The 27,281-nt window shown below is 38.6% G+C and overlaps 3 protein-coding genes across 3 annotated transcripts; 2 read left to right on the top strand and 1 right to left on the bottom strand.

Annotated features, from left to right (window-relative positions):
• Positions 1 to 77: 77 nt before the first annotated feature.
• Positions 78 to 7,326, bottom strand: LOC118799896 (trypsin-3). Its single transcript, XM_036559985.1, has 6 exons — positions 7,221 to 7,326; positions 6,684 to 6,746; positions 5,439 to 5,589; positions 4,802 to 4,943; positions 2,672 to 2,929; positions 78 to 1,631 (listed from the first exon to the last, which is right to left on the bottom strand). Exons 2-6 carry the CDS (start codon positions 6,733 to 6,735, stop codon positions 1,473 to 1,475), a joined length of 762 nt encoding a protein of 253 aa, XP_036415878.1. The 5' UTR covers positions 6,736 to 6,746; positions 7,221 to 7,326; the 3' UTR covers positions 78 to 1,472.
• Positions 7,327 to 8,916: 1,590 nt separating this feature from the next.
• On the top strand, positions 8,917 to 19,088 carry LOC118800025 (trypsin-3). The gene is made up of 6 exons (XM_036560173.1): positions 8,917 to 8,938; positions 9,589 to 9,657; positions 12,395 to 12,554; positions 15,163 to 15,304; positions 17,135 to 17,401; positions 18,409 to 19,088. The coding sequence occupies exons 1-6, from the start codon at positions 8,917 to 8,919 to the stop codon at positions 18,577 to 18,579; spliced, it is 831 nt and encodes a 276-aa protein (XP_036416066.1). The 3' UTR covers positions 18,580 to 19,088.
• Positions 19,089 to 22,340: 3,252 nt separating this feature from the next.
• si:dkey-33m11.6 (uncharacterized protein LOC555986 homolog) lies at positions 22,341 to 24,712 on the top strand. The gene is made up of 2 exons (XM_036560115.1): positions 22,341 to 23,003; positions 23,626 to 24,712. Exons 1-2 carry the CDS (start codon positions 22,832 to 22,834, stop codon positions 23,688 to 23,690), a joined length of 237 nt encoding a protein of 78 aa, XP_036416008.1. The 5' UTR covers positions 22,341 to 22,831; the 3' UTR covers positions 23,691 to 24,712.
• Positions 24,713 to 27,281: the final 2,569 nt, after the last annotated feature.

Raw genomic sequence — 27,281 nt, 5'->3', positions numbered from 1 at the left:
CAGGCTGCTCTCCACATTTGAAGAGCTTTTCTATGCAGCTGGATTACATAACTCTGTGTCAAAGTCGAGATAGTGAGCTTTCGCTCCACTACACTAAGAAAGAGATGTGGGGGGGGCTGGTGTTTAAAGGTCACTGAGCAATGACGGTGATGTTTTGTGTGAAATCATGGTGAAATCATCTTGCTCTTAAAAAAAAAATAGCTTAAGATTAACTAGATGAAGCCCCACTTCACTGAAAAGATGCAATAATAGTTTTCTCATTTTCACAACCTGGGAGGAACCCACTGCAGTGATAGCAAGGAAATATAATGTTTTTGTAATTGCAGTGTGGTCCTACGCCAGGACGTTATGCAGAAGATTGTCAAGGAAATGCGATGTGAGTTGAATGAGGGATGTTATATTCATTACTACCAATTTGTTTAGATGAAAATACCGCAGCCAGATGCTTTTTGGTATTACAGCGTAGTCATTTACTGCCCTTTTTGCAGGGTGGAATAACATTTCATCAGCGTTTTAGTCTTGTCGGTTTGAACACAGGCCAAAACAAACAGCAGTCTCGACACAAACTGACATTTTTCCCTTTGACGTAAGCTTTAACATCTGCCTGACCGTTAAGCGATTGTTTTTTTGTTCCAGTCATGTTCATGTTATTACGGGCAAACACTACCATAGCTATAAGATTTGGCCACTGGCACAAACATTAAAGAAGCCCCCTTTTCCCCTTTTAATTAGACCCTCATAATTGACTATAAAGGTTAGTATAGCTTATGACTTGATATGTGGACACTGTATGGACAAAAGTAGGGGTGTAAAAAAAAGCATTTGGTCACTCTGAAGGTGGCAATTCAACCACATTAATCAATGGAATGTTATGATTGCTAATCAAATATAATGATATTCAGTTAAATATTTACTCATTTTCTGGCAAACAAAATTCTCAGGCTATTTTCAAATGTAATTTGACTAGACTGTTTATATTGTCAATATTCCACTACTGTGTAAATCGTTCCTCCAGTCTCATCTGTGTATTCAATGCATTTTTAGCAACAATTCTGAATCATTATATAATTGAATTGTGGTGAAATTTGAGTATTCATAATGCATTGAATCATTTCCTAAAGAATCGTAATGGAAACGAATCACTGTGAAGTCAGAGATTTACACTTCTAGACAACAATATTATATACTGTCGTGTGCAAAGGTTTGAACAGCCCCAGTCAAATAACATGTTTTGTTGATTTTCTAACACACCCTCTACAGAGAACACACTTAAATATGGCAATTTTCTGCAAATTTTACAGCACAGTTTCAGTTTATTTGCTGTAATTTTTCCTTTAATATGTTAAATTCAGCAAATAAACAGTAATTGTACATTATAATGGGCAGAGAATGTGCACTTATTTTCAGGTAGAAAATCAACAAAACATGCCCTTTTTGCACCCGACTGTCCACATATAAAAAGCACAAACAGTCTAGTCGGTGGTGGTGTCGCTGATGATCCAGTTGATCCAGCGGATGTAGTTGCGAATCTTGGTGTAGACGCCAGGAAAGTAGGGGTTGGCACAGCCGATGCCCCAGGAGACGATACCTTCAAAATTGCCGTCGCACACAAGAGGACCACCGGAGTCACCCTGTCATCAGAAAGAAGGAAATGTCACAGTGGCCATAACCTCACAAAGAGTACGGTCAGTTGCTTGGCCAGCTGAGGTGGAGACCATGTGATCATAAAAGTTTGAAGCTTAAAGTTTGCTTGTAATTAGCTTGTGCTTGTTTTTTTGTTAATATTAAGAGAGGAGAGAAAAGTTGGATCAGACTCAGAGTAGAGGGCTCTACCAAAGGAGCAGGGGTGGTGTTCGCACTAAGCAAAAGAAGGTAGTCTATGTCAGTATAGCTCCGCCCATCCACACTGAAGTTATGCACAGTGCAAGCCAGCCAATCAGAGTTTATTTACATATGAGTCTTAAAGGCACAGTGACAAAAAACACCTGTTTAAGGGATAAGGAAATGTTGGAAAATGATCATGTAAAAATGAATTATGACTGTTTTTGGTACATAAACCCACACAAATGGTAGAAGTTGATCTTGGGAAAGAAATAAAATACAAGAAAAATGATATCTCAAAATGAGAAATATATACATCTAGTGATATTTATTGGTATATCCAACTAGATTTAAGAATTCACTCGCCAATAGCATTTTTGCAGTGTAGATTGGGTACTATGGGTTGAAGCCCAGAGTTTAAAAGTGGGGTAGTATCTACTGAAGGTGCGCTATGGGTAGAAGTTAAAAAGGTAGAAAAATGAATTTGCACTGCATAGAAGGAAAAAATGCCTTTGTTGTGTAATTGCTATAGACAAAAGATTAAGGTTAAAATTGTTTTTTTTTATTTCAGTTCAGTAAATCACAACTACTCATGCTACCAAAGCGGTACTGAGTGTCTAATGTGGTGCTCTCTAGGACTGTTTTTCATTTTAACTTTAATAACTTTGTAATCATAACCACTGCAGATGACCCAATCCAATCTGCATTCCATGCTTATTCCAGTAAAGGAAGTTAGTAGGCCCATATCTGATGTTTCACACAGTCCTGATTTCGTTTTTCACATACTAGTTCTAGTTCTAGTTTCACATGCTAGTTCTAATGCTAGTTCTTGTAGATTATTCTGACTCACCTGGCATGAATCTTTACCTCCCAGCAGAGATCCGGCACACACCATGTTGTCTGTGATTCTGAAGTAGTAGTAGTATTGGCAGTTTGGGATGATCTGCACGTCCACAGCGCGGAGTACAGGGGACAGGTAGTAGCTGTAGACTTGTGTGACCCCCCAGCCGCTCACCGTGCACGACATGCCTCCGTACATCGGCAGGGTGTCCGAGCTTGGCAGCACAGCTGGCTGGACATAGGCGTTCAGGTCGGCTGGCCGTTCAAGCTGACCACAAGAAAGTAAAGGACAATGACCTTTAGGACAGTCTTTACAAAGCACGCAACTTGTAAAGCCTCTGGTGTATTGGAATAAAATCAAAATAGTTTTTTTTTGTCACGTTATCTTCCTCAAGATTCCATAACTTTCTGTATGTTCATTTCATTCTCAATGTTCTTCAGCCTTCTTAGTCATTTTAGAACCATCTACAATGATAACAACTAACATTTCTATGTTTTTGTTTTACAGATTTCTACTAAATGTCTGTGAAGTTGCTCAGATCGTAGATCATCTTATACACTTTTCTGCAACCAGATCGTTTTTATATTACTGTAAATAGTGGCTCCAGACTTTTGCATGGTGGTGTATATGGACCACTCATATGGATCATTCTTCTGAATTTGTTCAAAACACATTTCAGACTTTTAACTGACTTGAACTTTAGACTAAAATCCTTCTGCTGAGTGTGACCCTATACATTAAAATAAATGATTGAACATTCCATTTTGTCACTAACAAAACAATCATAACACTACCAAAACTTTACCACATGTTTCAGTAGTGACAAATCTAGCTAGATTATGTTATGCGGGGTAAAATATAACATGGATATTTTATTTAGTTAATCAGGTTCAACTAGAGCATGGCTTTAGTCAAGGCCTTGTATTGTCATACCAGTGTCATCTGCGAATTTTAAAAGCAATTATTTTTGTACTATAAAAGTACATCAATTCTTAAAACTGAATTCTTGTTGGGATGTTCCACTCACTGCTGTGGTCAGAGGACCATTGCTGCCAGCAGTGGTGGAATTTTCCATTGCAGCTCTATTAAAACAGGAGGGTCTCTGATTGAAAAACAACAGAATTTCCAGTTTGTCGTCATCTTTCCATCATACAATTAGCTCCTCCATCTGTTACAGTTAACCCCGCCTATGGAGTAAGTTGTATCATACTTCTTTTAGCTGAATTGTTTCTAAACAGTAGGTGCTGGAAACATTCATGTTTCATGTTTTCATTTGTAGCAGAAATATGTAAGTTGCCTGCATAAAAAATGAATCTTGCTCAAATACATTTTTTTTTTTAGCAAAAACCAAAACATGTTTGATTGAGTGCTGCTCTCCACTGCGTAATGTACCATTTCCCCACAGGCTTTGTCACAGGAACATTTTTGTTTTTGTCTAGGCCAGTATTACCAAAGCCAGGTCCTGAAGGCGCCACTGCTCTGCACATTTTAGTGTTTTTCTTTGCTCCCAATGTACAGTCAGAAGCAAAATTTGGGTGCACCTAGTCAAATGACAACACAAAGTGAAAATTCGTATGCATCTTCTACAGAATTCATATATAATATTTACATTTAGTGTTTACTTGCTGAATTTAACATGGTGAAATGTGGCCTGTGCAAAAGTTACGACATATTTTATATTTTATTTTATATAGTGGTTGGTATAGTGTAGTGGGTAACATCTCTGCCTTTTACACTGTAGACTGGGGTTCAATCCCCACCTGGGTAAGCACCCTACACAATACCAATAAGCGTCCTTGGGCAAGACTCCTGACACTACCTTCGCCTGCCTGTGTAAAATGATCAAATTGTAAGTCGAGCGTCTGCCAAATGTTGTAAATGTAAAATATGTTACACTCTGCAGAAAAATGTAATATTTAAGTTTGTTTGGAGGATGTGTTAACTCAAAATGTGTCATTTGACCGGGGGTGTGCAAACTTTTGCATAGGACTGTATCCCCTACTGAATTGAAGTAAACATGCTGAAGCAGGGAAGTGCTAAATTTGCACAGGACCGGGGGTCTCCAGGACCAGGCTTTGGGAAACACTGGTCTAGGCCACCAGAAGAATAAATAAAATAAACACTGTTGGTTTAACTAACTTTCAGGAGCATGATGTCGTTGTCAAATGTCCTGTAGTTGTAGAGGTAGTAGACCAGCGTTCTGGAGACATTGAACACCTGCTCGACTCCCTCTTTCTTGGACAGATCATGCTCGGCCAGCACAACTTTGATCAAATAGTTTCTGTGGGATGAAGGAGTAGATTTTTAGCTGGATACTTTTCTCTTTTGTTTTATTTATTGAGTTTATTGTAATTATCATAGTTCACTTTAAAAAGCATTATTTGGGTTATTTGGGTTCATACAAAAGAAATGTAGATATTTAAAATACAAAAATACCAAATTTATACCCTGAGTTAGCTTGTATGGTAAAAAAATGCAACAACCCATAAACTCACATGTAAATAAATAAGTAAATTAATAAAACTAATAAATCAAACCGTGCTCAGATACCATCCATATCACAATAAGACAACTGAGCCAAATATTATGCGCAGATCATTCTAAATAGTAAATGAAAGCCCTCTCACTTAGTTAGACACACTTAGTCTGATCTGAGACCTGTTTTGGAGACTTTGCTTATAAAGGTTAATGCCAAGATCTAGGCAGGGGGAAGAAAATCAACACAAATTGCAACTCAGCTGTAATAAAGCTGAAGTGACATGACTGCGGTACTCACGGCTTCCAACAGTGGGCAGCAGACACCACCCACTGTGCGTTTATGAGCGTTCCTCCGCAGTAGTGGTTGTTGTTGTACTGTATGGAGGCCTGGTACTTAATAGAATAGGGCTCAACCTCTTGTCCTCCAATGATTCTTTGCTGTAGAGAACCTGGGCAAATAAAAAAAATGATATATGGTAAATTTTGTTTTGTCTATGTTCAATTCTACCTTCTAATAACATCAAATACTGATTACAATTAGTATAATCTAGCAGCGTGAAAATGATTTGGTTTATTTCTTCATTCATGTGCCATTAGGCTCCATGCACAGCATGTTCTACCAGAGGTGGACAGTAAATAGTTACATACTTAAAGGGCAGTTCCATCGATTTTTGAAAATTTCAACATAATTCAATCGTTGAAATGTAAACTAAGCCCTTCAGTGTTTAATGTGTTATAGAGATACATACTGACTCAGATTTACAGTGGTGATGATAGGAACCAGGGGTCACAATGTCTACATCGCAAATGTAGCCATTTTATTTGGTGTATAAAATCAAGTTATCTGAAGTGAATATACACTGAATTTTTAAAATGTAATGTTAATAATGGTTAAAAAAAAGAGGTGAATGTTTTCTTAGGTGACTATTTTGCCTAATGACACCCTGCATGTACCTCTCCACCCTGAATACATTTAAAGAAATACATTTTGAGGCATCAAACCATTCAGATGTCTTATTCCTATCACCACCACTGTGAACAGCTCTGACTCAGTGACTTCACTAGAGTACCACATTTCACATCAAACTATTCTGAATGACTTTGTTTACATCGTCATGACTAAATTATGCAAAGATGATGATCATTTTCAATGATAATACCTTTACTTCTGAAGTATATTTGTGAGGAAAGAGAGCTACTTTTTAATTCCTTTATTCTCATTAATTTCCTTCTTTTCTGTTGATTCAGCTCATGTGCTGCTTTGCTTTTGTTCACATTTATCACTTTTAAAGTTTAGTATTTTATATTAGACTAAAAGGAGCCCAAAAAGAAATAATAGTAACTAACACACTTCAGTTCCCATGCTGATAGATGCTACTAAAAAGACTGTGCTCATGTATATGACATTTTTAAGGACCTTTTAAAAGGTCATTGTATGTAGCACCAACACACTTTCTACTAGTGTCCGAGAACCTTTTTGGTACTATATAGAACCCTTTTTGCTAACACTGCATAATGTAAAGCCGGAGTTGAGAAACTTTACCTTGAATAATGAAAATGATGAGAAGCAGTGCATATTCAACACATTTCTTCATGTTTAAAAAATCTGAAAGAGAGTTTTGTACATTCAGATGTTAAAGGATGTCAACCAGAGCTTTGCAGAGGAATAAAATAGTAGAACATTAGATAACTTTTTTAAGAAGAATATTAAGAAGATATTAACAAGATCTGGTTTCATTGATTTCATTAAAAATAAAGGTTCCTAATTGGGTCCTGGCTGGGACGCACAGTTCTAGGAAGAACCCTTAAACTGGCAAAGAAACGTTACATTATGTGGAGGCTCTTTAAAATTTAAAAAGGTTTTTCATACATCTTATTTACAAAAATCGTCCACTATCCACTGAAAAACCATCCACTGAAAGGTTCTTTGGAGAACCCAAAATTGTTCTTCTATGGCATCGTTCCAAAAACCTCTTTTTGGCACCTTTATTTTTCAGAGTGTACCTGTTAGATGTATCCTTTCTCAATTGTTTTGTAAAAATAATTACTTTATAATAACCTTTATAATGATAGTACTCACTTCTCAAGCGCAGAGCAGGTCAGCGATAACAGGTGTGCTCCAGCATTGGTGACCCTGGGAAACCTTCTATTGCTTTTTATACTGTAACCACATCTGTCCCCCAGGTATGATGGCTTGTTTGTGTGTTTTGTGTCTTCGACATGGACAGAGACAATAGCGAGAAGTGACTCAGCCCTGCCCAACACATTTCAATAGCTGTGGTGGACTCATTTTTTTCAATAGGCACGAAGGCCTCCCATTAATTTGTGAAAGACACTGATGCAATATTCATAGACAGTAGGCCTTTAAATCATATACATCAGGCTCATTAGTTTGATTTCTTATTCTGAAAGAGTACCTTAAGCTCATTTGTTTGATTAGATACTCATAGACCATAAAAAGCCAACATATCAAGCTCATTTGTTTATGTCAGTACTGTTTTGTTGAAGTTAGTTGGAAAAGGCACTAGGTGTAGGTAAATGAACACATTCCATTAAATGCAGTGCTGTTCTAATTTGTAATCCCATTTGACATCTTTTCAGAGATACCAGTCCGAATTAGCTGAGCCAACTCTGTCTGTCTGATTGACCCGCTGTGTCCAATCAAATACGACTGCCTACTGCAGAGGTTTGACGGGTTCGCACTGCATTAGCGGCTAATAATCTCTCCGCGCCCATATCTCCGTGGTTATCCTATCTCTGCTGACCTCTCTAAGGAGTGCTTTAGACTAAGTGCACATTATACCGCATTGTTCTGCGTTTTCCCTGGGGCGGACAGCTACACCAGTACAGGATGTCTCTTTTTGAGCAGTGTTGCGACCCAGGCAGCAAACAACAGAAGTCACGGCAGCACAAAGAGACCAAAATCATGTCAGATTGAACACGTGTGGCGTGGCAACTTGAGCGAAATTGCCCTACAGCTCCTTTTCTTTCATTAAATGAATAACACAATTGTTAACGTCAGTCCTTTTTTTAATACAGCAAAAACGAGGAGTGCCTGAAAGCCTTGTTAGCATGCTAATGTTGCATTTTCATTTTACTATGGCGTTCAACATTATACAAGTACTATATTTGAGGTTTTAGAATGGCATAGTAAAATTTTGCCTGCTCCACACAGATTGATTTCACAGCAACTCATAACACTAAACAAAAGCTGTGGTTCATAACTTGGCTCATAAACAAGTAAAATCCTAAGTTACCTCAGTGAGGGTTCAATGAAACACATATCAGAGTAACAGTGCTGCTGGAGTTTTTAAACACTGTGTCCACCCACTGTCCACTCTATTAGACACACCTACCTTGTAGATGTAAAGTCAGAGACAATATCTCACCTGCAGCTGCACAGTTTGTGTCGGTCATCCTCTAGTCCTTCATCAGTGGTCACAGGACGCTGCCCACAGGACACTCTTGGTGGGATATTTGTGGTTGGTGGACTATTCTCAGTCCATCAGTGACACTGAAGTATTTAAGAACTTCAGCAGCACTGCTGTGTCTGATCCACTTGTACCAGCACAACACACTCTAACACACCACCACCAAGTCAGTGTCACTGCAGTGCTGAGAATGATCCACCACTCAAATAATACCTGCTCCGTGAGGGTCCTGTGGTGGTCCTGGGTAATAAAAAGTGCTAACAAAGTATGCAGAGAAACAGATGGACTGTAATTGTAAAACTACAAAATGCACCTGTATGGTAAGTGGAGCTGATAGAATGTACTATGAATGTGGAGACAAGGAGATGTACAAAATGAAGTAACTGGTTGTCATTTTTATCACTGGTCCTATTGAATCACTAGCCAGTTTCACAGTCTCCTGGCATCCATGCCCCAATTAATGGCTACTTGCGATCTTGATCCCAAATTAAGGTCCACTTGTCTGCTCAGTATTTTTATTCATGCTATTGAGGTAGGATGGTGGTTGCTGAATTGTATCATGCTATACACCTGTCTGGTAGCATCTGCACTCATTAGGTTTCTCCAGTCATCTGTTCAGGTCTTTTATTTTAATTTGTCACCCATCTTTATATGGTAAGCGTTTCTAATAAATTTGCCAACAAGTGTATCTAATAAACTCCCAACTGTATACACAGTTATTAGAGATCTCAGAGCAACCAACACTGTGTCAGTATTGTACTGAAAAGCCTGGTCTTTGGGTTGGACATGGAGTCTAATTTGCCAACAATAAAGCATTATATCTTGCTGCAGGGTCAAAGAGGAGAGCTGTGTTGAATGCAGTTTTTACCCCTCTGAATCATGAATTGTTGCCTGTCTGAAATTCTGCCAGTGGAAACTGGAATCAGAAACTTGAGGACAGTTGCTGATGTAGTTTCCTCATAGTGATGAGGAGGGATTTAGCAAAGTATAGCTGAAAAAACATTTACTGTCCCATAGCCTCCATCCCCATCATGGCTTGTCCAGTGTTTTGGATCCTGGTGCTCCTGAAGCTTTTTGCAGCTGACTGTAAGTAGATTTCCAATCAGCTTAAACATGCTTGCTTTGTTCTATGTAAGTCATAGAACTACCGTGGATGTGTTCTGTCTTTAAGCTTTCTTTAAAGCAGTATTTCAAAATATAATATTCTCAAAAACAAGAAGTTCAATAACAACTCATGTTAGTGTTATTGCTAATTATTGCTAATTTTCTGTAGAATTCACGGAAATGTAAACAAAGCCATTCAGAGTGGTTTGATATGAAATGGTGCATTACAGATAAAACTTAGCAGCTCAGATTTCTTTATAATAGTGGTCACACAGGGGTTGTGACTACACATTTAGAGTTTCTCAGTTTCACAGTGTATTAGTAACAGTGTATTTCATGTAATAGCTTTTAGGGGCATTAAACACTTTGTTTGGCTTTGTTTGGCTCATTCTTATCACCACTGCATTCAACATATCTAACTGTGTGTTTTTTTATGAACAGCGCATTTCACGTCAAGCCTCTCTGAATCACTTTGTTTATGTTTTAACGATTTGAATATGCAGAAAAAACAGTGGAATTTCCCAGTAACACATTTTATCAGGCCACCAAAGACAGCACATACCAAAATAAGAGACCCTCTTAATTTATTTAATTTCTAGTCAAAACAGCCATTAAGTACAAATTATTCATTTTTCAGCTTCAGAAATGAAGCAGAAAACATATTATATTATATGAAAATGGTTATACACCATATATATATAGAGGCTTTTAGAGGCTGGTACCTATCACCATCTCTGTGACCGATTCTGACTCAGTAAGTTTCTCTAAAACGACTCATTTTGCATAAAACCACTTTAAATGACTGTTTACTTCAAAACAATTTAATTATACACTCATTTTGATAAATTGTGAAATTCCCCTTTGAGCGGACACATGAATAATAATAAAAAATTCTTCATGTTTTTTCACACGTTTGTTTTAAAAGTATTTGTATGCTGTGTGCTTTATCCTTCCATCTGTACATGGACTGCACAATGTGACACTACAGTGATTAGATGGAGAGTGTAACTTATTGTTGAACAACATTGTCAGCAGAGCTGTTATTTGTTTCCAGCTTCTCTGTAAGGTTTACCTACATACGTTTGGCCTGTATAGGATTACCCAGGTTGACCTGCATGGGTCAAGAGACAGTATGAAGCTTTCAGTTCTCACGGAGAGGGACCATGACGTGCACTTCTGTTTTCATGTTTTGTACTTGGCCTGTTCAGTCATCACGTTTCTTCACAGAATTGTTTTTTGTCCTACATATGGCTTCTGTTGATAACTGTGTATCCTGTGTTTGGTTTGTGTTTGCTGTCTTGTTTGCATTTATTTCCTTTTCGTGTTCTTGATTTATTGCTCGTGTGTTGTATTGTTGAGCTATGTCAGTTGTTGTTTATGTAGTATTCTAAGTACTGTAGTTTATTGTTCGGTATTAAGCACATCAACAAGTGTTTTTGAGGTTTTAAACTCAAAACAACATTTAGGTCACATCTCTGACCAGTTGAATCAAATGGGTTAACCAAACAGTAATAAACCATACACACCCTTTCAGGATTTTCAAAATACTTTGAACTAGGAAGCTTTTCAATAGAATATCTTTACATATGGACCACTCTACTGTATTAATCCCACAGTAAAAAGATATTTAAAAATAATGATGTTATGAACAATTTAAACTTTTAATTTAGATATAGTAATGAGCTAAATATATGCAAAATAATCATTTATAGGCTACTTTCTCTTGAAAAGTGTCTGCCCTAAACCCTAACCCTTCAACTTGTGAAAATTGTCCAATGTTGTTTACATAAAAGTTCTTTTTGATTTTGAAAGATTTAGATTTATTATGAGTTTAATTGAAAAAAATTCACAGAGTTTTAGTCTGTCGGTGGAGCCATATTTTAGCCACACCCCTGCATTTTAGAGCAGGAAGTGAGACTGAATCTGTGTCCCTGAGTTCTACTCAAAATGAACTAAAATTGTCACTATGGGAAAAGTCACTACAGAAACATTTGGGAATGTTTCAGTAGAGTTATTATTGACTTGGTAGAGACAAAATTGAATGGTCAATCATTTATTTTAATAAAATATTGATAATTAAGGTATAAATTCCAAGTCAGTTAAAAATAGTGTTTTGTTACAGGGTCTTGAACTGTAACTTTGAACCAATTCAGTAGAATGATCTAACACACATATCACTGTTGTTGGAAAACATTGTATCTCCAAAATGATAACTTTACAGGAAAAGGAAAAAAACCTACTTTACTTTTAATGTAAGTCAATGGAACCAGATTTTTTTCCAAGTCATTTTGGGCCATATATTTTGGTCCATTCCTTAATGAAATTTACACACAATATAAAGAGCAACAGGTATTTTCAAATTATGTCAAAAACTGAAAAACGACAAACGAGGAGATACAAGGTTTTCTACCGACAGCAGTGACATATATATATATATATATATATATATATATATATATATATATATATATATATATATATATAATGTTAAATACAATGTTTTTCAACTTTTAGTAGCTATCAGCGCTTAGTGGAACACTGTTGAAAAGCTGACCCCCAACATTTCAACATTTAAAGAAATCAAAGGGAGAAGCTACCCCCCCACATAAACGTACTTTATCTAATTGTTTAATTTTTGCAGATTGACTGAACAAAGGTTAATTGTTAAGACTACTAAAAGCTGTTTTAGTGGTGATGTTTTGTCCTTTTCTCTTACCAGGTCAGGACTTTATTCAAGCTCGAATAGTTGGTGGCTATGCTCCTTCACCAAACTCAGTTAAATACATTGTATCTTTGCAAAGCTCCAAAGGCCAACACTTCTGCGGAGGATCTCTGGTGCATAAATACTGGGTGCTCACTGCTGCACACTGTAATATGGGGTGAGTTCTCTTTTTACGCTTCTTTCCTGAGCACATTATTTCCATCCATTTTATCTGTTTGTGTGAATAACAGCACACTCAGGACAGAAGCTGAGCTTCTGGTCTCTCTGCCAGCCTGTGGGTGAGGCGGAAGCCAGAAAACGGGGGATACGGACACACCATAAGGAGGGTAACCTTGACTTGTCATTACAGGATTTCACAGTAATGCTAATCTACAGTTATGAATACTGCTTTGCACCTCAAACACAGGGCCTTTGTGTCTGTGAAGGAATCCTGATGCATGAAGGGATCTGATACTTCAGCAAAATGCACAATTATAGAAGTGTGCTAGGAAACAAGACAGACATTGTATGTAAATGCAGCAAAAAGGCAAAACCTGTGGTCTTTCTACTATTGCAACATTTTTTAATTAAGAGATGCTAAAGAGATTAGAGGGCCCATATTAGGGAAAATTTAAAAAATTGAATTTTCTTCACTTTTTTTGAAATTTGATGTAGTGCGTAAACATTGTTAAAGTTTCAAAACAGTCCATATATGAAAATTAAGCTGCAAAAACAGCATTATTGAATTCACTGCTTTATTTTGTCCCAAAAACTAATGCTTTACAAATATCCAGCAGTTTAACCTCACCAATTCATGCTGAAGGAGTGAACTCCCCTGGTCAAATTACATGTGAAAATAAGTTAACACTCTACAGCTCTACAGGGAACAAACTTAAAGGGGAATTCCACTGATTTTTCAAAATGTCTGATAATTAAATGGTCACGATGTAAACAAAGTCAGTCAGAATAGTTTGATATGAAATGCTCTGTTTTAGAGAAACTCTCTGTGTCAGAATTGTTCACAGTGGTGGTGATTGGAACCAGACATCTGAAACATTCGATGCCTCTAAAAGCTCCCTGACAGAAAGCTATTACATGAAATGGTTATGAATATATTGCCTGATGCTTGAGAAATTGTTTTACAACAACTTTGAGATATGCTTTTGGCCAAAATGTACTTTTTAAAAACCATTCACAACAGACAGGTACATGCATGGCACTGTATCACAAAACAGTCCCCAAAGACATTTTTTTTCTTTTTCAGATTTACTACTATTTTACCATGTCAGCATTGCAGGTGAAAATGTGTAGGTTCACAGGTAATTTTGGATAGTGAATACAAAATGGCTACATTTGCATTGTAGACACTTTGATGCCTGGTTTCTATCACCACCACTGTAGAGAAAAATCAGTTAATAAGTGTCTACACAGTGAATCATTTGACGTCAAACCACTCTGAATAACTTTGCTTACATTGCAACAAAGAATTGTCCAGAAATTTTGAAAAATTGATGGAATTCCCCCTTGCATGTTGCATTCATCTGCAAATTTCAGTTCTGAAGTTCTGTCTATCTATTTGCTTTGCTTAACATAGTGAAAACAAAAGTATAAACTGTGTCGTAACAACCACATTTTCACAGTTTTTTTTTTCCAAATATGTTAAATTCAGCAAATAAACAATAATTGTGTATTAAAGTGTGTTCTCTGTAGAGGATGTGTTATTTTTACTTAGAAAATCAACAAAAATGTGACATTTAACCAGGAGTGCCCAAAAATTTGCATATGACTGTACTTATACAGTATGCCTAAATCATCACGTGTTGATTTATTATCTCATGTCATTCAAAAGACAAATTTGTTTTTTTCCTGTAATTTTTCTTGACAATGTAATGACTTTTGATTGCATCATTGTGGACCAGCAGCGGGGAGAAATAATATTAATCAATATGAAAATGCTCAGCTGACTCTAATAGAAATATGTCACAGTATAGAGGGAAACTACGTTATGCTCTCTGATTCACACTGACTTCAGTGCTTAGTGCCTCAGTTTAGGATTTGCATATATTCTCAATATGCTTCTCTGATATTTTCTATTTCAAATTTAGGACCTGGAAAAAGGAAGCATGCTCAGGTTTTCTATTGTTTATTACTCCGTTCATGTGCAGTGTTTTATAAGATCACTGTTTTGCACACGGATATATGCTCCTTGCAATGTTTTGTTTTGAACTGAAATAATCTGTCCGATATATAATTATAGCTCTGCAGAATCAAGACATTTTTAATACTTAAAATCATAACAAACTTGAATATGTGTATCATTACATCCCTGCTGTTTAACTATGGAATGTACTTTTGTGATTTTTAAAAAAAATAACAGTATGTCATACATTGTTGGGAGCCACATAAGCAAGTCTATTTAAGAACAGACATGTTGAGACATGTAGAGCTGTGGTGCAAAATTGAGGAAGCAAACTCTGGGCATCAACCATGTCTCAGCTGACTACATTTATATATAGCATACATTTGATTTTTTGCCAAGAACTTTAGAATGTTTTGGAGGGATTAGTCTATCAAGAGGTTATAAAATGTAGTAAATGAATCCAAACCCGGTCCTACTACAGTTTTTACATCTGATCACTCGCTCTGCAATCAAATTTCACTCTTAGGTATCAAACGAGGGCAGAAAGTCTATAGAATCTGAATAGAATGTCCCTGGCCTGTAGTGCGTTTAATATGTGACATGATGCTTATTTATCATGAATAAGATGCATATGTCTTCCTCTCAGGGTGGATCAGATGATGATAGTGGCTGGAGACTATGCTCTTGGTGTCTACGAAGGGACGGAGCAGTATTCTAAACCACACTTGCTCTTACCTCACCCCCTGTACAACAAGACCACCAATAATGCAGACATCATGCTCATTAAGGTACAAGTCATTAAGCATTTGTTTTTATTTAGAGGTTAAATACAATGATATCATCATTTAATGTTAAAAGAACAGTTTGGTATAAAATCACATTGACACAGTTTTCCACTTATCCCATATGTGCCAAAGATATGTTTACTTCAGGATCCAAAAGTTTAGCTTTGTAGCATGGCTGGTCGCCCGCAAAACCAGCATAGGTTGTGCTCACTGCCCCCTAGTGTGTGTGTGTTCACTAGTGTGTATGTGTTTCACTGCATGGATGGGTTAAATGCGGAGGTCTAATTCCAATGTGTTCAGACACAGTTGGCTAAAAGGTTGACTATTATTTTTTCAGGTTGACTATTATTTTACCATCATGAACATTACATATATAAACTCGGAAGACACGTGTAGGTTCACTGATGGTTTTTGATAGTAAATAAAATGGCTATATTATCTGAAAGACTTCCCCTTTAGGGAAGCCAGACAAAATTTCCAGACTTCCAGACAACAACTGTTTGTTTAGCTACTCTACATATTTTTATCCATTCCCATAAGTAACAGTATGTCATAGAGTTAAGATAACTTAACGTTTCAGTGTTGTTTGAGGCAGTTTGTGATAATTTACTCATGTAGTTTACACAACGCTAATTGATGAGGCAAACTTCCATTGCTTTTTAGCTTCATTAGCCTCGTAGCTCCAGGGCAAAACTAAAGAAGCAAACGTCAGCCACCAACCATGTCTTGGCTGATTGACTACATTTGGCGTAAGGCGAAAACAGTGTAAATTAGATTTTTTTTGCTGAAATATTCTTTTAACTGTATGTAATACATTTCAACAGTGCAGTGGTGTAACTACTGGGGAGGGAAGACGGGGTAATAGCACTGCGGCCCATGGTGTAGGGGGGCTTGCAGTAACTGGGCCAGCTGACATAATTGTACACCCTTAACTCACAGAAAGATCCAACTTAACAACAACTTAACAACATACAACTGTGTGCAAAAGTTTACGCACCCCTGCTCAAATGACATATTTTGTTGATTTTCCAACTGAAAAGAAATACACATCTTCTACAGAGAACACACTTACAGTTACATTTACATTTACATTTAAATGCACAATTACTGTTTATTTGTTTAATTTAACATAGTAGGGATAAAAACGTTAAACATAAACCGTGGCCTGTGCAAAAGGCACTTTTTATACTGTATATTTAAATTTTTTCCAAACTGGGAAAAAAAACTGCACAGTAAAATTAGCAGAAAAATGCCATATTTAGATTTGTTCCCTGTAAATAATGTGTTAACTGATTTGAACAGGGGGTTCAAACTTCTGCAGACATACCAGTTAGCCATCAACACTACACAGACTCTTATTCATAACACATCTCTTCCACGATGACTGCTTTCAGACAGATACTTCACAACCTGCAACATGATATATTCATTACTTATCGTTTTAAAATCTTAAATAGCCAATGTAATAATAGTTCATGTAAACATCAAGGTTATAGGTCTGTTGAGTGGCATGCCTTGAGACCTTCAGCTTGGTTGAGATATAACAAATGATATCTTTATATTTCTTATTCATTGAAAGTAATTTTCATATGTAGGCGCATAAGAGCCACCACATCAGCTGTGAAAATAATTCTAGCTGTATACTGGCACATACATCGGAAAACGAAGCAGCAGCTTGAGCTGTATGACCAACTGTCGATGTATTACTTAAATCAACACTCCTGCCAGAGTAAATATTACCTTGAGTCATAACCAGAAGGATGCGGTGATTAAAGGCCTGAGAATAAGCCAGCTGTCCAGCTCTAATCTCTACTCTATGTGTGCTTGCTTTAGCTGCGGGCTCCAATAGAGCTGAACAGGTACATCTCTCTGGCTCCTCTACCCACACAGAACACGGGTGTGTTGCCCGGCCGAGTGTGCCGGGTATCAGGCTGGGGCTCCACCAGCCACAGCGGAGGCAAGATCCCCCCTACACTTCACACCGTCAACCTGCCCATTGTCTCCACGGCCAAGTGTAACAGCAGTGAGTCCTTCAATGGAAACATCACATCCAACATGATCTGTGCAGGCTACAGCACTGGAGGCAAGGATGCATGCAAAGTAAGGATGCATGTCTCAGACCTCTCAATGATCTGCCTCTGTTTACTCTTTTTTATTTTATGCATTATGAAATCTCAAATTTAAATAGAATATATCAGAATGTTTTTAACATAACATCAACTGAATGCACAAATGTGATAGGCTACTTACAGGGTAGAGGAATATGGACGAAAACAATAAACCAAGGGGTTCTGTAGGGATTTTTATATTTGATTTTACCCCGATACTGGCCAAAATATGTACAGATTTCATTGAACATTAGTAGAATTGATTAGTGAAGCAGCTGAATTGGCATCTTTAGATCAGATGCAATTTTACACATTTAATCCAGCATGTTATTTGGTGAAAGAAGAAAACTTCTGTTCACTACTGCTTGGATTTGCTTTTCCAAACCGTTTAATTTGTTCAAGCACTGACACACCTAACCAGGAGATTAAAAGTATAGTACAGCAAAAAATCTAATTTAAACCAGAAGCTCTCCCAGTTGGTTCGCCAAGCATGTATGTTGTTCAAAAACAGACAAAAACATGGACACAATTTAGGCTTCAATGTGTGTTACTACTTTTTTACCTATACATTGTACTTTGTCCCTTTTTAGAGATGATAATATGTCATACAGTGTCAGAAATCCCATAAGCAAGTCTATGCATGCACTTTGCATAATACTAATTGGGTATAAACTGGTTAGCAACATTAGCCTTTTAGCTGAAGTACAAACCTAAAGGACAACAAATGTGTCTTAGCTGATCAACTACATTTTGGGTAAGTTTAGGGAAAATTGTGTAAATTAGATTTTTTTGCTGAATTATTCCTGTGTTTGATGGCTCTGTGCATGTGGCTCACTAAATTATATACTTGTCCAGTTGATTCCAGTGATTTATGACCCCTCATTCAAACCAAGGGCCACTGTCCACTGTATCTCCCAACTGAGCTTTGATTCATTAGCTGACGAGGCTGCTGTCATGTTAGCCTGGTCTTTAGCAGGGTGTGGTGTTTTGTTTTTCCAGGGCGATTCTGGGGGGCCACTGGTGTGTGACGGGCGGGTCTATGGCCTGGTCTCCTGGGGCAACGGCTGCGGTGATGCCAAGTTTCCAGGAGTGTACGCGGCCGTGTCCAGGTTTCGTAGATGGATAGACCGTATCATCTACAGCTCCTTCACACGATGCTACAAGTACTGAAGTCCAAAGGGGTCTAAATGCACTTCATGCTATGCGTAACATAGATATGAACTATCTGATTTATTATTTAATCGAAATAATCGATTTTAAGCACCTTAAAATTATGAACGTGTCTGTCATTACTTTAAAAATATAATGGGGTCAACCAAAAATGTTTACAGTTAAGAATGGAAAAACAGAAAGTTACTGTTTTTAATGATGTACCCAATGATAATTATACAATTTCAGATTTTAATTCATGTAGCTGTGTAAATTTTTTGTCTTTTCAAAGTCCTGGTGCAAGTATATAGCCTACTGTGACTCTCTCCCTGCAAAGCATCAGGCAATATACAGTGTGTTTTTATCGAACATTTTTAACAATACCACAGTAATACTGAAAAACATTATAACCTTGTTTACTGATATCAAAATAGGCCTTCTTTCACACTGCATCATCTCTATTCCAAGTACAGATTTACAAACCTGAGGACAGAATTGTTGTCCTGTAACTGTGCCAATAAATGCAGAAAAAAAACATGCAAAAAAAAACAGTTGTATCATTTCGGAGCAGATGAATCTTGAGTTTAGTAAACATATTTTTGTCATTTGCTTTTTTTATGTTTTGTATCAAGGCAAATATCAAGGCCACATTCTGAGTCTTTTTAAATGCAATCCAATAAAGTTAATACCAGCAAATTTCAGAGGTTGTTTGGGAATAATAGTAAGAAAATCTGAACAAAATGGCCAAGAAGAACACTTATACCCCTGATAATCCCTTTGGATGTCTGTAAATCCAGTAGGACTAGGTGTGTCAGCTCAGCCTTTTCAATTAAGTTGGCGACATTAAAGACAGTTTCTGGTTTCACCACCGGCACTTGATACCACAGTGTAACGCGATAGGTGCACAATTGACTCTTTGTGAACTCTGAACAGCCATTCACACCAAATTATTCTTACACGTCACAAAGTGTTTTTTGTTATTGTTACTCTTTCATTCGTTGCACTGTTCCATAATTAAAAAAACAGGTAAAAAGTAAAAGTAAAAAAGTAAAAAGATGGCCCATTTTATTGGAAACATCTCATAGGCCACATTTATGTGGGTTAGTAACCCTGTCTTCTAGCTTCCCCTTGCTGGTGTACAGTCAGACACTGTTTCCTATAGACTGTGTTGATGCACAAATTGTGTTAGCCATCATCGAACCCTTCATCAGTGGTCACTTTCTGACCACAGAGCCACTCTTGGCTGGATATTTTTGGGCACTGGATCACTCTCAACCTACCAGTGACATTGACATGTATAAAAACCCCAACAACACTATACCTTATACACTCGTACCAGCGACACACACACTACTATGCCATTGCCATGTTATTGCTGTGCTGAGAACGGTCCACCAAACAAAACAATTCTGGTCAACAGCGGTCCTCTGGTCAGAAACTGAGCAATGAAGAATGGGGTAGAGGGTGATTGACAGATTGTGCAACACAGATGGCCTACAGCCTGTAATGGTACACCTATGAAATGGACCAATAAGGTACATGGACTTGTCAGTGGAAGTACAAGGTAGGTAATAAAATTAACAGCGTGCACATACAGTCATTTCTTCATGCTTTTCTAGGGTAGGTAGTTGTTTACTGATTAATTAAAGCAGGTTTAAGGATGGAAGATAATGCAACATGCACACATATCTACACATCAGCGTAGACGCTGTTTTATTGGTGAGTGAGACAATGGCTCAGTTGTCAGGCAGCCACTGCAGTCTTGCTCAGTGCAAGCATGCAAGTCTGCTTCTAAGTGAATAGCTTACAAAAAAGGCAGCCTTTCTTCTCTCACTTTCTCTCTTACCATCCTATCTTCCGTTTTATCTCCTCCTATGCATTCTCATCTATTACAAATGAGTCACGCTAAGTGATTTCACTGTGATTTTACCCTGAAACGGGTCAGGGCCACTGCAGTTGACTGCCGGCTTTCACCTCCTCCACGTTAGATTACACAGAGAGATGCCCCATGCTTTGGACAGGGCAGAAATGAATTCCCATTGATGCAGAAAAAAGTGGTAAATAACACACAAATGCAAACAGCTCGCTGCTGATTTGGTCTCGCAATCTCTCTTCACTCCAGTGCAGAAACGCAAGAATGGTAAATAACACTGAAACGCAAAAGATCTCCCTGCCTTTTGGGCTTGGTCTTGCATCATAGCTCTCTATTTCAGAATGAGTCATGTTCATCATACTGAACCTACAGTACAGCAACTGTCTAAACTGTGCTGAAATGGTCCACCACCCGAATAATATCTTGTCTTGTGGTCAGACACTGACCAATGATTAATAAGGCAGAGGGTGACAGATGTGCATGACAACAGATGGCCAACAGTTTGTAACTGTACACCTGTACGGTGGACCTGTAGGATGGGTAGACCTCATAAAGCAGCCAGTGAGCGGAAGCACAAGGCAGTTGTTTCTAATAAAGTGGTCATTTCTACATGCAAAATATTCACTCAAATTCAGATTCATCACACCCTCAAATGTCTTAGTTTTAACAGCTTTAGTAATACTTGACATCTATAGCTCATGTATACATACAAAATCTACAATACAGTAAGAAGACTAGAAGCAGCAGACAAGTGATCCAACATGATGAGTTCTTCCTTCGTTCTAGATCATGTGAATATGACTATGGGGTCTTAACCACTTTTGATGTCACCAAGACGGGGAAGAACACCTTATGGGTTAACCAATAGGCTTCAGCTTTGTTTAATGGTTAATCTGACCAAGACATAGTTAAGACCAAATATCTGAAGTTGAAGACTGAAGAACACAGTGTTTCTATACAAGAAGGATGCTGAACTGTAAATGACACTCACTGTCCACTTCATTGGATGGTTTACATCGCCCACTGTACACACTGTAGCTCATCAATTTGTTGGTCACCCTCTACTCCACTGGTCAGTTTCTGACCACAGAACTGATATTGACCAGATATTATGAGGTTGGTAAATCATTCGCAACACAGCAGTGACACTAACATGGTAAAGGTGTGGCACTTACACAAGTCTATCAGGCACAGTTGTGTTACTGGGGTTTCTACCCACATCAGCGCCACAGCTATGCAGAAAGTGGTCCCCTGAAAATATCCAACCAAAAGTGGTGAAACTAACCCCCACTACAAGGTAGTGTGTTTCTAATAAGGTGGCTGGTGAGTGTAGATGTCTGGTTCATTCAGGTTACATGGTACCACAAGCATGCAGCTCGCATGTGGGCTAATAATACAAGGCTATAAACAATATTCAAAAGATTAAGTCTTAAAAAGAAAAGGAGAAAATAATGAAGTGTATAGGGCTTAGATGGATTAAATCGAGAGCTTTGTGGTGGCTACGTAATAAGCCCTCTATAGATGGTTTCTCAAATCCTTACATACACAAATCCACTTATTTGGTCGGATATACTGATTTGTGACAATACAGATGCAAATGAGCTGCCTAATAAGGTTTATATTACAAAGGCAACTGGCTGGTGGATAAAGGGGTTTGAGGCACCATCTACATAGAGTTTGCTTAAATAACCACTACAAAGCTTTGTCATCTAAGGCTTCCTTTTGTTAAAAATGTAACGTAGTTATCGTATGTGTGGGTGGGGGTCGACAAAACGATGCTGCAAAAATCCCCCAAGATCATTACCGTGGTTTCTGCCCTGTAGGAAGACAGCAAAGCCCCAGCTGCCCTTCTCGGACCTGCGCGTGTGAGAGAGATAGAGAGCGTGTGCGTATGTGTGTGTGTGTGTGTGAGAGAGAGAGAGAGAGAGAGAGTGCGCCCGTGTGTGTTTGCATCGCTTCCCCCTCATTTGCATTCGTTTCTCAGCTTCTTTTTTCCACGCCACGCTCCCTCTTTCCAGACTTTCGCATTTGGAAACCTCTTGGAAACAAACACCAAAAAAAACTTAGCATATCTGACGGGGGAGCTGCTGCTTATACTTCTCCTGAGTGGAAAAAAAGGGGCAAATTGTGAACATTTTCGCGCATTTTTGCCCCCCTCTCCAACCCACTCAGCACCAAGCACCCAGCCCCGGCTCGCGGAGACACACGTGCGCTTGGAGAGAGAGAGAGAAGGAGAGAGAGAGAGAGCACCGCTCGCGCGCTGGGGAGACGCTTTCTTCAGTCGTCAGTTTCTCCATATTCTATTTTTTTCCGTTGTCGTCGTCGTCGTTTCCCTCAGTGAGAGGGGGGCTAACGCGCTAGCCGCTCGGCGTCGTTGTTTTTTTCAGCCACAACTTAAGCATGTCGGAGGTGCTGCCGTACAACGAGGAGAAAATGAGTCGTTATGGCGACGACGGCGACGAGGATCAGCACCTTTCCTTCACCTGCCGCCTCCAGGACACCAACAACTTCTTCAGCGGCAACCAGAACAAGCGACCGCCCAAGCTCGGCCAGATTGGGAGAAGCAAAAGAGGCGAGTTGATTAGCACCCAAGTCCTTTTGTTTACCGCATGTCGTCGTCGTCGTTGTCGTTTGGTCTGTTTTTTTTTCCGAATGCTAACGGCTACGACGACTTCGTGGTTGGATTTAGGCTGTGTAAAGCTGTTTGGTTCGTTTGTGGATAAAATAACGTGGTTTTGTGGGTTTTAAGAACGGTTTTAGAGTACCTGACAAAAATATAATACCGGTTTTACCTGATAAAAATAACGGTTTTACCTGACGGGACGAAAAAACGTCTTAACAGAATTCGTCAGTTAGAAACCGCGCAGTCTCGTGCGCCATTCAAATCTGAATTTAAACAGTGCCTGCGCTTTCTCTGTGAATGCTGTTGGCGTGTCCGTAGTACGTTATGAGGTGATCAGGCTGCTTTTTCTCGTACCTGAAGGTGATTTACAGTTAAAAATCCATCTTTAAACACCGTGTATGTTTGCGTGAGAGCTGCAAAATCCATCACTAAACCGTTTGTTTGTGAGAGAGTGGAGGGGGTGGGGGATGAGGTGAGGAGGAGAAGTAGCAGAATAGATGGAACATGTGAACATGCAACATGTCACATCCAACCCTCATGAACCTCTCTTTTTCTCCACCACCTTTAACAGTTGACGAAGACAATGATGCCGAAGCACTGGAGAAGACCACAGACAAGTCGTCCTCGTCGGCGTGAATGGATCCAAAGACACTTAAACCTTTTGATGTGTGTACCCAAAGACATTGTAAAGAAGCACTCTCTCCCATCTGGCAACAAAGCACTTCACACTTGCTCTCCAACTCCCTATGTCCATTGAACGGGGGATTGCTGATGGACATTGCGGCGGGCGCCCGTGCAGGGGGGATCTGGACGAAAGGGCCCAGGGGGTCATGGAGGAATACTGTGTTTTCCAAACTTCACTCGAGCTATGTGCAATGACAGAGGTCAGTCTCGTAAAACGAGGCTGGCCTCTCCTACCGGGATATGATGAAGCAATTAGAGAGACTGAGCGAATTATACCATTAACATCAAACCAGTGTCTTCCCCCCAACTGTAATCTGATGCACAGTTAGCCGAGTTGCCGCTGATGATGTTAATGGTAAAATGGCAAAGTCGACGTCTCTTCCACAGTGAATCTCTAAAGAGATTCACTATGTATTTAAGGGGAAAAAGGCTATTTATTAAATCTTTGGATACATTTTTTTTGCAGTGTTGGAGGTCTGAGCAAATATTTTATAGAGAATGACAGGAAAAACAAGTGATTTTCCTTCCGATTTATGTTTTTTGGATGTAGCTTGACTAAGGGATTACCATGGTCTACCCCCTCCTCTCTCCTTTATGGTAATTTCATACATGCATTTGATGTTTCTGAGCTGACGAGGGTTAGATCAGGTATGTCAAGTTCAAAAAACAGAAAAGAAAAAAAATTACTGTTGCATTATTATTATTGTACTACATATTTATTGTAGGTGTGCCAAATAATCATGACAGAAATATGTATTTCTGTGCTCTCTACATGTGCACAGTTTTATTAATATTTGGTGTTCATGTTTACAGGGCTTTTTTCATACTAGTGATGTACTTTAGTCATGCATGACGAACCTCGAGACCTCAAGAGAATCTTCTTGATTATTATAATGGCTAATGTTGTGTTTATTTCACAGAACATTTCTACGGGAATATCTGTAATATTAAAGATTTTGAGAAACGGAAAAAAAAACCCGAAAAGCAATGTTTTTGCCACAAATGCTTCTCTCTCCATGTCTGTCTATCTTTCTCTCTAATGCCCTGTTTGGCCTGGTTAAATCTGTGTGCGTATAAATCCAGGGGACGTGACATTTCCGTAGCTGCCGCGTGCGTTGAATGATTCATGGTATGGGAAGAGCCTTTGTCAGAGTGAGGCGTTTTTAAAGCCGGTCTACTGAGATTACCAAAAAAAAAAAAAGAAAACCAAAAAAAATACCATGGCACGTCAGGGAAAATATCATCCGTACGAGCCATAGGAGTGCGCTTGGCATGGAGCTTTCTCGCTGGGAGCTGCCACTCCTACCAGTCTGGTCTTAACGCTCATTCAAAGCGCACGGACTGGAGATGGGCTGCCATGGCAACAGATGCACCTTTTCCTTTCGTGTACAGCAGCGTTGAGCGCGAACGGCTCAGGCTGTTTAGGAGCAGAGCGCTCAGTGTCCTCATGCTTGCGTTTTGCGATAGCTGCAATACTGCGGTTAGGGGTGGACGATATTGCAAATATGTAATATCATGATACTTGAATACATTTTCACGATACATGATACGTATCATGATTTTCTGTTTTTAATCATGTTTGTACGTTAAATATTTCAGAAAATTTGTAATTGATAAAAATATCAACAAAAACTGAGTACAGTGATTTTTATTCCAATTACACCGGACAAGTGATGCTTTCTTTGAAATGATATATTGTCAAAAAACTATTTTTTATTTTTTGTGCAGTTTGAAAACTTCAGCTACCCTTTGCATTGTGTTAAAATTTCATGATGTATGGACCAATAGAAATGGTTCAAAATTAGTAGGAAAAAATGTTGTTATCCAAACTTTCATTACACATTAAGAATGTTTTTCCCTTGTCATCTTGGAGATTCAAGGTTTTGGTATGCAGTTGTTCAGTGTTCTAGATGTTTTCAATGTAATTTATCATGATATCAATAACATATGTTCATATTGCCCACCCCCCTACTCCAATATTGCAATTCTGTGGTTTGGCATGCTGTAGGATTTAGAGAGAGGCTTTTTTCACCAAAAATACATGACTAAGCTGTTGGTCAGTTGGGTTTTGCGAGCCTTTAGTAGAGCTTGAACAGGATTTGGCCACAGCACTGTGCACAAAGCCCATTGCTTCTACTGAAAGGATGAACTGAAACTGGCATTTGAGTGGCTGTCATAGGAAAACATGGCACTGCAAATAGATTACTGCTGTTTCAAAAAAAGAGAAGAGCACCTTCCTGTTTCCTTTGAAGGCAAAAAAAGGGGCGGAGTTAGGGGTCATTGTGGCGTGAGGAGTATTGTGCTTGTACATTGCTAGAAAAGTCACAATTAGGCAATACTGAGGTATGAAGATCATGATAAGAATAGCGTCAGCTCTCATCAAAAAGCCCTTACGTAATGCTCTGGGGAAGTCACCCCCCCATCCCCCCCAATGGCGTATACAGAAAAGCACTGTGTTTGGTGGAGGCATGCAAATATTGTGATGCCGAGCCCAATTTGCATTTGGCTACATGCTTTTTTTCTGTCTTTTTTAGTGCATGGGGCCTCCCTCGTTGGGATGCATGGGAGTGCCCCCTCCACCGAGAGAGTGACTCACACTTTATCAGAGCGGGTTGCTGGGCAAAGGCTGCGATGCTTATAGAGGAAACTTTCTGGTGCTTTCGGAAATGATCTGTGGAAAGTTTCTGGAATTCCAAGGTTTAATTTTGTTAAGGAGAGTGACTGCACGGTATGATGTGATGTTTGGACAGGTTTTTTTCCCTCCTGAACTGTATATGCTCACAGAGCTCAGTCTCTGAAGCATTTCAGACACTGGACTTCCATTTCTCTGTGGAAGTGACATTCTAAAATTGGGAAAAGCTTAGCATGACTTAATGTGCTAAAATAATGAGCTAAGAACACTAAATATCTCTCACATCTTACTGATCATAGTAAGATTTTTTTCTCGCAATTTAAAGCCATTATAAAGAAAAGGGTGTTAAAACAACCATCTAGGAACACCAACTGAGGAAAAAATGGCACCTTATTTACTAAACAATGAATTGGAAACACCAAAATGAGACAAATGTGGCACTTAATATACTAAAACATTGACCTAGGAGTAGGAGTGGGCAATAGGACGATGTTTTATCGTTATCATGATAAATGATGTCACACTACGCTTTTTTGAGCATATTGTGGATATCGTCATTACATAAAGACCGCTGACCAACTGCATGAGTCATTACAAAGACAGCATAATTAGTCCTGTTTATTTGGATTTAGCGCAGTGCAGGATGTGACACGTTGAATAAAAGTAATTGTATATTCATTATATTCATAGTTTTTGACAGTGTTTTTTTTTAATGTGGCACTGCTGGGGCAGTATCTTTTCTACTTATCAGAAACCTAATATGATACATATAGTGTATCGTGAAAACAGTATCATGATATTGTATGTTTGTCAAATCGTCCACCCCTACCTTCCTAAAAAATGTTGTGTTTGAAAATGTTGGCACTTAAAGGGGAATTTCAGTGATTTGAGAACAATTCTATATAATATAT

Source organism: Colossoma macropomum, unplaced genomic scaffold (assembly GCF_904425465.1).
Source record: "Colossoma macropomum unplaced genomic scaffold, Colossoma_macropomum, whole genome shotgun sequence".
Taxonomy (NCBI): domain Eukaryota; kingdom Metazoa; phylum Chordata; class Actinopteri; order Characiformes; family Serrasalmidae; genus Colossoma; species Colossoma macropomum.
Note: the sequence above shows the minus strand (reverse complement) of the source record. Positions and strands in the feature narration are given on the sequence as shown.

What these genes read in the sequence shown, in the direction of transcription:
- LOC118799896 (XM_036559985.1), bottom strand. Translation starts at nt 6,735, where the DNA reads ATGAAGAAATGTGTTGAATATGCACTGCTTCTCATCATTTTCATTATT. An exon ending in CATCATTTTCATTATTCAAG is followed by an intron (nt 5,590 to 6,683) that starts GTAAAGTTTCTC and finishes TTATTTGCCCAG; the next exon opens with GTTCTCTACAGCAAAGAATC. An exon ending in GAGGTAAAGATTCATGCCAG is followed by an intron (nt 1,632 to 2,671) that starts GTGAGTCAGAAT and finishes TTCTGATGACAG; the next exon opens with GGTGACTCCGGTGGTCCTCT.
- LOC118800025 (XM_036560173.1), top strand. Translation starts at nt 8,917, where the DNA reads ATGAATGTGGAGACAAGGAGAT. An exon ending in GAAGCTTTTTGCAGCTGACT is followed by an intron (nt 9,658 to 12,394) that starts GTAAGTAGATTT and finishes TTCTCTTACCAG; the next exon opens with GTCAGGACTTTATTCAAGCT. An exon ending in GCTGCACACTGTAATATGGG is followed by an intron (nt 12,555 to 15,162) that starts GTGAGTTCTCTT and finishes TCTTCCTCTCAG; the next exon opens with GGTGGATCAGATGATGATAG.
- si:dkey-33m11.6 (XM_036560115.1), top strand. Translation starts at nt 22,832, where the DNA reads ATGTCGGAGGTGCTGCCGTACAACGAGGAGAAAATGAGTCGTTATGGC. An exon ending in GATTGGGAGAAGCAAAAGAG is followed by an intron (nt 23,004 to 23,625) that starts GCGAGTTGATTA and finishes CACCTTTAACAG; the next exon opens with TTGACGAAGACAATGATGCC.